The sequence below is a fragment of the Meleagris gallopavo genome, chromosome 6 (assembly GCF_000146605.3).
Source record: "Meleagris gallopavo isolate NT-WF06-2002-E0010 breed Aviagen turkey brand Nicholas breeding stock chromosome 6, Turkey_5.1, whole genome shotgun sequence".
Lineage (NCBI taxonomy): Eukaryota > Metazoa > Chordata > Aves > Galliformes > Phasianidae > Meleagris > Meleagris gallopavo.
The window spans coordinates 23,996,787-24,007,011 of record NC_015016.2 but is presented as its reverse complement, the minus strand read 5'-3'; the positions used below and the strand labels follow the sequence as shown (position 1 = coordinate 24,007,011).

The following is a 10,225-nucleotide window of genomic DNA, read 5'->3' as shown; positions in this document are numbered from 1 at the left end:
GTGCAGGCTGCCGAGGGCCCCATCCAACCTGAATTTGAACACCTCCAGGGATGGGGCACCCACAGCTCTCTGGGCAGCAGTGCCAGTTTCTCACTATCCTCTGAGTAATGAATTTCCTCCTGAAATATAGATGAATACAAATCAAAATAGTGAATGTTAATGCATCGTGACGGTTTTTCAATGATTTTACTTCTACATCTTTATTTTTGGCTAGGCTGCTGAGCAGGCAAAAGCAAGTCCAGCCCTAGTTGCCAAAGATCCTGGTGCAGCAGCTAACAAGAAAGAAGAAGAAGATTTAGCTAAAGGTGAGTGCATTTATTTACTGACCCAAAGAATTTGAAAGTAAATATCTAATGAAACGGAAACACTGTAGGAGCAGAATTTTGCTCTACAGTTGTAAAACGTCATTTAATTTGTTATCATATTTTTACAGGAGAGGCAGAAGTTGGTTACAGTGCAAGAGGAGTGGAATTATACTAAATATTTTCTAGTGTTTTCAAATCATTCTACACATTTATATAGGGAATTTTCATCTAGATAACTCTTCTTTTGTAGCAATTGAACTGTCGCTAAAAGAACAAAGACAACAGCAGACAACACTTTCCAGTTTGTATCCGAGCACTTCAAGCCTTTTAACAAATCACAAACACGAGGGCAGAAAAGTTCGTGCGATCTATGATTTTGAGGCTGCTGAAGACAATGAATTAACCTTTAAGGCTGGAGAACTTATAACTATCCTTGATGACAGGTAACTTGAATAGAATGCCTATTAGAAGTGTATTAGACTTAAAATCAGTCAGGAGTAATGGTGTGTGCTATGTTGGAAACATGCATTGGAATACAATTGCAATAAAATATGTTTATACATTAAATATTTTATTTAGTTATCTCCTAGATTTTTGATCTACAAATATTATCATATGAAGATTTCTGCATATATGCAAATTGTGTTTATGTACAAGTAGTGTAAATGCCTTGTACAGTGCGGGTCTTGGGAAAATTCCTTGTGAGTATAGGTTTTTAATTTTTACTTTTTAAAATCTTGCAGTGATCCGAATTGGTGGAAGGGTGAAACTCATCAGGGTATAGGACTGTTTCCATCTAATTTTGTTACAGCTGATCTTTCTGCTGAGCCAGAAATGAGTAAGTAACTTTATGTATGTGTGTTGAGCCTTGCCTTGGCTTATGGGATGTATCTGTAGTTGTACATGAGCCGTGTTTGCTTTCCCTTATGATAGGGTTAAGTCACAAGTTCATGGTTCACAGAACTGAAGAGTCTTTATTATGTTCTCACTGTCCTATCTTCGTATGCCAGTCCATGGCTACCCATGCTGGTGTCTGTTGAAAAACAGGATGCTACCTACAGCTTACAATTCATTAGCTTTTTGAGACTCATTTAACAATTTACTGACAGCTAGAGAAAGTTTGTAAAAAATTAAAAACAAAAAAAAACCCCAAACCAACAGTTTATCCCCTAATTATCTTTTTACCTGGTTGCAACGGTAAGTAATTAAGAAAAAAACTGAAGGCCTCTGGTCAGTTAGTGATATTTGACTGAGAAGGAAATTTAACAACTTTCAGTTCTATATTTTACTCTGGGAAAAAGAGAACAGTTTTGTTGTAGATGATTCTCCCAGTTTTGTCTTAGGTTTAACTAATGAGCCCTGTTTCTTCCAATATCTCTCTTAGTGTGTTTTCTTGATGGCTTACTAATAAGCGTTATATAGAGAGAGACTACAATAAAGGCATTTACTTTCTAAAATGCACTTCCATTGACCTGATATGAATTAATTTGATTGATTGATTGTAAATGAGTTTGTGTGTGAAAATACTTTTGTCCTTCAAATGTCAAAATAATTTTTATATTTTTCACAGTTTCAAATGCAAAGATCTGCAGATGTAACATGCTGTAACATTGCCCTTGTTTTATTTATTTTATAAAATAAGAGCTGCCTATTTATCTTACAGTGAAAGCTGAGAAGAAAACAGTGCAGTTCAGTGATGAAGTTCAAGTAGAAACAATAGAACCTGAGCCTGAGCCAGTTTATATTGATGAAGTAAGTGAGAAACAAATACTGATTTTTCAACATCTGTTACACTTAAACATGTGATGTTTAACTCTTTCATCCTGTATCTCAAAAGCAGTTTGGACTAGCAAGAGAATGTAGCTCAAAAGAATGAGGGGGGAAAGTTGATTATCTGCAATGCTCTAAAGTGCTAATGTATCTTGAAGTTCTTAGGAATTTGTGAAACTGAATTTGGAGACTTTGTTCAATTCAGGGCGCTGCTTCAGGACTGTATGGCTGTTCACATACAAACTAGGTACTTGGTGTGGAGTGGTGCATTTGCTCTAAAGTTTTGCTTTAAGTACTTGGAGATACCTCAGATACACCCATTTTAAGTGCTGTCTTAGATTTATTTCCAATATAACCACCACTGTTTTCCCCCACTCTGAAAAATCTTTTTCCTTCTCTGAAAACTGTGAACTTGTTATTCTAAGTAATACTTAAGATTCACATGATTTCAGCTCAGTGATTCTGCAGAGTACCCAGGAGCCCCTCAGACTAGGCTGTTTTTCCCCACCTTTTTCTCTCTCCCATGACCTTCTACGTCTTTCTCAACCGTTCTGTCATTGTTTTGTGAAATGAAAATTTAGTTACTGCCTCCCTAACATCCTATTTATCCTACCTCATCTATCCCTTTCTCAAATACTTTTCCTCCTAAGAGATATCAGTAAGTTTGTACTGTGCAGGAATGGCTTATCTTGGGCCTTGGGGTGTTGAGGTGCCTTCCAGCTTTGTCTTCTTTGATTCCATTTTTGTTTTGTATTTAAACTTCCCATAGTATAATCTTTTAAGGAAGCAGTTAATTTGGCTTCTTTCCCAGAGCTCAGAGGAAAAAGGCATGTTTTTAGTTTCCTTTTGATGCTGCCTCTGTAACTGCCCCGTTAAAGGCTATTTATTTGATACACTCAGCTAAAAAGTAATTACTAATTATTTATAAGTAGTGGTTGGTTAAACACTGTAGTTTACAGCAAGACATACTTTTCAAAGAGTTCATACATTTTAATTTTTTCCCCTTTGTATATGTAAAAATATTTAAATGGGTTAATCAGCAATGTAAAATACTGAATTAAACCATACAACCCCTCTGAATATCATCTTAGAAAACCCCTTCCATATATATTAATAACGGCATTGTTTATGTACTGACAGACAGCATGCACAAACAAAATGTGTATTTTTTTTCCAGTGTATGTAGTTGAAGTACCCATTGTCTTTGGTTAAAGTACTCTTTTCTGTCAAAACATTTGCACTAATCCCACTAGGTGGTAGTGTTGCATATGTAATAAGTAGAGGAGACCTAGAAACACTTCTGAAAATACTGTTTAGAAGGACTTTAGAATTAAAGGGGTATACTGCACATTACACTTGTTACTAACATTTGTTTTTTATCATTTTGCTCTTCCTTATTCAAACATCTTCTTTCCTGTAAATTAGCATATGTGATTTGTGTTTTCTTTAAAGCTGAAAGTGCTAACTCTTCCCTGTTCCCTCTACACTAATTATGCAACTTATGTTCTAGGATAAAATGGACCAGCTCTTGCAGATGTTGCAGAGTGCAGATCCAACTGATGATCAGCCAGACCTCCCAGAATTACTTCATCTTGAGGGTAAGAGAATCTCAGTTTTGTTGTTTTCATCTTCAGTAAATACCCAAATCAAAACAAATTGAAACTTAGCTGAAACTACTTCATATGTACACCATGATCCTGCCTAAAGAAACTCCTTGAGACTTAACTGTCATCTTCCTATTTCCCACATCTGAGAGACCAAAGTGCAAAATTTTTATTTAAAGAAAGCCCATTCTTTCTCTTAATGAAACTGCATTAGAGCTTTTTTCACTTTTTAAGACCCAGGAATACTTAATTCAGTATTCTCGGGTTTTTTTTTCCCTCGTGGAGTAACACAGCTTGAGTTATAAAAGGAACATAAGGAAGACTCCATGTGAGGAAGAAAAATTCTGCTGGGACTTAGAATAGACCTCTGGTTGTCCTACTTGCATTCATGTTTCTGTTGGATTGCATTGTTAAGAAATACCTTATAGAGTACTACAGATATCTTAGACTAGTCCTTTACACTCAAATTTATTCAGAATACCTCCCAAAGAAGCATTACAGACTATTCTGCCTGGGCTGATAAATGCAACGAAGACTTTAGAAGGGAAGTTTGGAGAAGGAAGTAAAGAAACTTACTCACTGCGGAACAAAACATTGGTTTAAATTTACAATCCAGATGGGAACAAACTTTGTTAAGAAAATGGCATATTCTGAGTGAATCTAGATGTCTAGAGCATGACTGTGCACTTTGCATGTAGATTTTTCAGCTATAAATACAATAGGATACTCTCTAAGTTCTTATTAGCTGCTTAAGTTTACCAGCTGATCCTGATTTATGTGACATCTTTGTTCTGATCAGGAGATCTTTTATATGTGTTTTCAGTATGAAGTGTAAAATTGCAGAAGTGATGCCTCCATCTGAAGCCAAAAGTGCCATTGCTGATTTCATCAACTTCATAAGGGAAATTCAACATCCTCTTACCAACCTCACTTGCCTCTTGAACCCAGAAAAAGTTTTTGTTACTGGATGTTCAGGATTTTGATATTTTGTAATTTTTTGTTTGTTTTTCTGCAGTCTTATTTATTCACCAGATAAGACTGAGGTCTTGCTTATTAAGCACATCTCCGAGTTATTAAGTAGTTCATTGCTTGGAGAGGAAGGCAAGTTTTGCGTTCTAAAGCAGAGTTCTAAAGCAGTAGTATCCCATTTCAGCTACCTATCCTATTCACTTTACATTTGACAGAATCTGTCAAATCTTAGCTAATTGTGCTTTGCACGACGTTGGGGGCATGCTTTTGTTTTAATGTTCTTCCATTCTACTTCTGGTAGGTTTTTCTTCGTGTTGGTTTTTACGTGTAATGTCTTAGTGGTTTGTAAAAACCTGACTCAACAGAATCTCCCTCACCCAGTTAGGATTCCAGTGAAAGAGCAATGTGCTGTGTCTTTGTGCAGGATTTGAACCACTGCAATCTGTTTTCCCCTTAATTGTTTTCATAGGTGATCTCTTTGTGGTACTGTTAATTAATTATTGCACTAATCTTAATTTTTCTTTCCTTTTTTTTCTTGTTTCTTCTTTTTGATTTTCACTTACACATTTTTATCTGATAATTTTCTTGAAGCTATTTTCTTACTGGATGCAGAGAAATCTTTATTACTCTGATGATATTTTTATGTTCTTCTTTTCTAGCGATGTGCCACCAGATGGGACCCCTCATAGATGAAAAATTAAAAGATATAGACAGGTAAAAAAGTACATATGTGTTTTGACTCAAGATTCATTCTTAGAAATATGAGTGTTGCTACTCAGTGATAATTCTAATCGTTTCTGTGAATACTTGCAAAGAAAATAGGTGTATTTACTAGCAGCTGTGAGGAGGTCGGAGGGATTTCTTTTCTCTGGTCATATATCATATGCATCATATATTATAGTATTCTGTCATTTGACCTTATGACACTTAGCAAATATCACTTAACAGGTAGCAGGAGTATATTGCTTATCTTCCCTTGTGAAAGTTGCCCTATATTGTCTGTTCTGTATTGAAGACATCTGAACTGTAGAATAAACCATATTATGTATTTTCTAGGAAACATTCAGAACTTTCAGAGCTCAATGTTAAAGCAATGGAGGCTCTTTCTTTGTACAACAAATTGATGAATGAAGACCCAATGTATTCCATGTATGCAAAGCTACAAAACCAACAGTATTATATGCAGTCATCTGGTGTTTCTGGCTCTCAGGTGTGTACATGAACTTTAATAGCTGCTGACATTATTAAGCATATACTAAGCTGCATTTGACTTGCTCAAATTTTACTCAAGTGTTTTCTTTGCAATATACTTACGTACATTACTGGAATAAATATATACTGAAAATTGATTGATTTTGAAACTGCAAGTTCTATATAAAATATGTGAGATGTGCTGGTTGCAGAGAGATGTGTATTTTCTCTTTTTGCCCTGCTGCTGCTGCCTTCTCCATCCCAGGAGCTGGAAACCTGTGTATGATCTACACTGCGTTAATAAAATCATCTTGCTCGCCTAGAAGTATTCTCAGTGAACAAGAAGTTCTTTCTCTCAGCACATTATAAGACTAGAATATTCTGTGTTTTCAGCTGCAGGCTTTAGTGATACTCCTCTTACCAGTTTTAACAATTCCAGTTCTTTTCTGCTCAAATAGTTTAGGTCAAGGAAAAAGTCACGCATAAAAATAAGCAGCTGAAAAATTAAAGCTAATTATGCCTTTGCATTGTTGGTCAAAGATCAATGTCATCTCAGGTCCATGGATCTTAAGGGCTGTCTATCACTGACTTATGTGAACTCAGTTATGTATGAGACCTCACAGTTTCTTCTAGTAATTTTTGTTCAGCCAGATAATTCAGGACTGAACAGTAGTTTAGGTTTTAAAAATGTGCTCATGATTTAGAATATAGCTGAAGTATCTTCTGTCTACTCTAACAAGTTACAAAACTGTCCCATATTCTCAATTGAAAATAAGACCTCAAGAGCTCATTTTGCTCTCAAACAATTTCACAACAGCACTTTCAACATTTACTTGCATGAAATTGTAGATTGGCTAAGGATAGAAAAATAATACACTCTTGACTGTCTGTTTTAATGGCACTAACTTAGTGGAAGTTTTCTGGGCATCAAAAATTACTACTCCTTGGACTGCTGTTTGTTACACAACATCCTCAGTGTTGTCATTCAATGGTAATAGTTCTAGTTAGCATGAGTGATAGTCATTGAAATAAAATGTGGAATACAAGCTGTCCAGTCTGTCTGTCTTGTCTGACTTTTTTGGTACAGGAGTGTGAGGATAGCAATGTAAATAGTCCTTTGAAAATCTAGTTATTTTTTCATACTGCATCACTGAATGGAAGACAGTCAGCTGGCTTTTATTAAAGTATCTGTAGGTAAAAGGTTCAAGAAAATGTCTTTATGTACTTCAGTCAGATTTTAACTACCAAAATTTTGCTTTATTTTATTCTTACTATTCCTTTATTTAACTTTCTAGGTTTATCCAGGGCAACCTCAAGGTAACGCATATTTAGTGGCAGGGAGTGCACAGATGGGCCACATCCAAGGCTATAATCTTCCTCCTGAACAACTCTCTTCTCTCAGCCAAGGCACAGTTACTCCATCTGCCAGCTCAGTACTACCTGGTCAGCCTGCACAGACATCGTACACAAAGTAACTTTAAGTATTTTCCTACTTAAGCTTAAATCAGTGCAAATATCAAAGATCACAGATGATCTTTTAAGGAGAAAAATTGTCTTTTTGAAGTGTAATTTTAATCATAGCTGAAGTCTACTTCAATTAGTAGCAATTAGTTGCAGTGGTGCTTTTTACTGGTGGTCTGTGTTTTGTCAAAATTTCTGACAAATTTCAAACATTTCTATGTGTGCGTGTCAGTGGATATTTATATACATATACATACACACACATTTGTATAAAGATTATATATATATATATGGATGTTTAATGATGAAAATCATCTGCTGCTCTGACTTGTGTTATTTCTGAGAAGGTGTAGATCACATCATACTAGCTTCAGAATTCTGCTCCTTTTGAGAATGAAGTGCATGGACTTAGAATACTCAATAAAACTATTAAGTGGCTGTTATGGTAAGGAACAGAAAATGGATGGGGTTCCGGATTGCACATTTAAAATAGAATATAGATTCAGTCTAATTCAAAATCTAGTGTGTTTGGTGTGTTTAAGTCTGAGGAGTGCATTTTAATTGCGATATTCATTGTCTACAAATTTAAATATGCAACTGTCCAGAGCTAGGAGGTAGCTTTTTCTATGTGTTTTTATATAGTGCAGTTAAAGCAATGAAAGGTATTAACATAACTTTCTGTTTGTAAAATGTTTTTGAACTGACTTCTAAGTTTTCATTTTCTTTTATTTTTCAGTGCAATGGTTGGCTCTGTTGCTGGAAATACTTACTCCAACCAGGCTTCAGTGTATAGTCCACCACCTGCTGCTGTTGATGTTGCTACTTATCAGAATGCTGGAACTAATATGTCCCAGGTGCCAAACTATAACTTAGCATCTACACCTCTGCCACAGACAGCTGGCAGCCAACAAGCACCTCCACAGCAAACACAGCCTCCACCTACTCAACAGCCACAGCATAGCTATTCACAGAAGGCTCTGCTATAGGATCCAGGACTTCTGATTCCTAATCTTCTTTAACCTCTGCTAAAGGCAGTTGACAATGCTTTGAGTTTCTTCCTTTAATCTCTTAAACTTTGTTTATCTTCAGCTTAATAAGAATCTATCTTGGTGAACAAGTTCAATTTGCACTGACTTTTTAGGATTTTTTTTTTTAATTTTGCAGAGGAATGGATGTATTTAGGACACTTAATTCCTTTTAAAACAGCTAAAAATTGGTACAAGATTATTTATGTCTGGTAAAATTGGCTAGTCTGTGAAAACCTCAACACTTGCAAACTGTTGTGGCATATATGTTATGTACATATAGTGTGTGATTGCAGTAGTGGCCATTACGTATAGCTATGGTGATCATGTGAATATATTTAACACAATGTTAAAAAATAATTTACATAACTATTTTATTTTAATCATGAACTGACAACCATGTTTCATAGTTTTATCTAGTTTTATGACAGATGTGATGTCTTTTTCCAATACAGGACAAGTGGTAATTCTGCATATCATGGTTACACTTACAGACTAAGGTCGATACATGAATTCCAAACTTACCCAAGTCTAGGTTTCATTACTTCCTGAATTGAATACAAGTGTGTCATGACTATTAAATGGCTTTATCTACCAAAGCAAACTAGATAGCTAGTAAATGATCTGGGGGATGATAACAACAAGTTGTGGTTCTGCTTCACATACAATTAATAACCTAAAACTACTATTCAGAGGCTGCTAAACATATCATGGGACCATGCAACAGATAAGGATCTTGCAATTTGTCATGAAAAGCACATAATTTATTTTTTTCCAAGTTGATTTTTATAATGACAACGAGAACTGTATTCTATGTGTGTTGGTAGAGAGTACACCAAAGACAGAGAGAAATTGAGTTGGAGGAGAAATGGTGGAGTTTTAAACTGGAACGTGCAACATAACACAACTTCATTCAAGTCTTCTTAATTAGAAAATTAATGGAGAATTATGGACATTTAAATCACTTTGCTGAACAACTTTCAGGGCTTTATTTGATCTCTTGTGGCCTTGCTTAGCAATTTGTTCTATTTGCTGTTTTTACACAAACACTTCTGCCTTAAACATCTATTAATTTTTCAATTTCCAGCTGTTCTGCCAGTTGAGTTTATTAGTCCTTCTATAGTGTGAATAGATAAGGCCTCTTAATTTTGTTGACTTTCAAATTACTTTGAATTTTCTTCTGCAGCAACGTGCATTATTTGGAACCCTTGCATTTCTCAGAAACGTAACCAGGTGTCTTTTTGAGGCATAATATTTTCTTTCTGCAGCCATGGTGCTGCAAAAGGATTTTGGTAATGAAAATGGAATTTTGTTACGCCTGATCAGACTTATTTGCACAAGAATTGGTGTTACTTTGCATTTGTATTTGATCTACTAATGCATTCTGGTTTCCTCGTACCTTTTCTGATGACTCTCATTCCAGTTAGAGCAATACTAGGTGGCTTCAGCATCAAAGCTGTGTTTTCAGTCTCGTTAATGTATGTGCCAGAAATTGTTTGCTTTTGTGTACCGTATTTTAGTGTGATGCTTCTGGAATTAAATGTTGCAATTGTACATTATAATGTAAATTAACCTCGGTAATCCCTTATACTCCTGCTCTATGTGTTACCTAACAAATCTTTGTTTCACCTGCTTAGTAGAGCTGGTGTTCTGCCTCTTAATCCTTTTGGATGGCTGATTTGCCTAACTTTGTAGCCAGGATGGTTACAAAACATGGCCCTAGCTGATGTGTTCCAGTCGGTGATTTTCTAGCCAGAACAGCTTGTTTCAATACTGGAATGTTCATATTTTGTTTTGTTTTTTTCTTTCTCCAGAATTCTTAAGCACACTCACAGACTGTTTGTATTTGGTGTTAGCACAAAAGTCTGTGGAATTTGGAAGGTAACACTAACAACTACAA

The 10,225-nt window shown here is 35.6% G+C and overlaps 1 protein-coding gene across 1 annotated transcript in view; it reads left to right on the top strand.

Moving 5' to 3' along the window:
* The window catches only part of STAM (signal transducing adaptor molecule), an 11,768-nt gene extending 1,543 nt beyond the window's left edge, over window positions 1-10,225 (top strand). Inside the window, exons 2-10 of the mRNA XM_010712707.2 lie at window positions 215-305; window positions 556-748; window positions 1,049-1,143; window positions 1,969-2,057; window positions 3,586-3,673; window positions 5,308-5,362; window positions 5,705-5,858; window positions 7,135-7,310; window positions 8,037-10,225. Coding sequence (XP_010711009.1) covers window positions 215-305; window positions 556-748; window positions 1,049-1,143; window positions 1,969-2,057; window positions 3,586-3,673; window positions 5,308-5,362; window positions 5,705-5,858; window positions 7,135-7,310; window positions 8,037-8,286 — 1,191 coding nt within the window. The 3' untranslated portion in view covers window positions 8,287-10,225. The remainder of the gene's footprint in view (window positions 1-214; window positions 306-555; window positions 749-1,048; window positions 1,144-1,968; window positions 2,058-3,585; window positions 3,674-5,307; window positions 5,363-5,704; window positions 5,859-7,134; window positions 7,311-8,036) is intronic.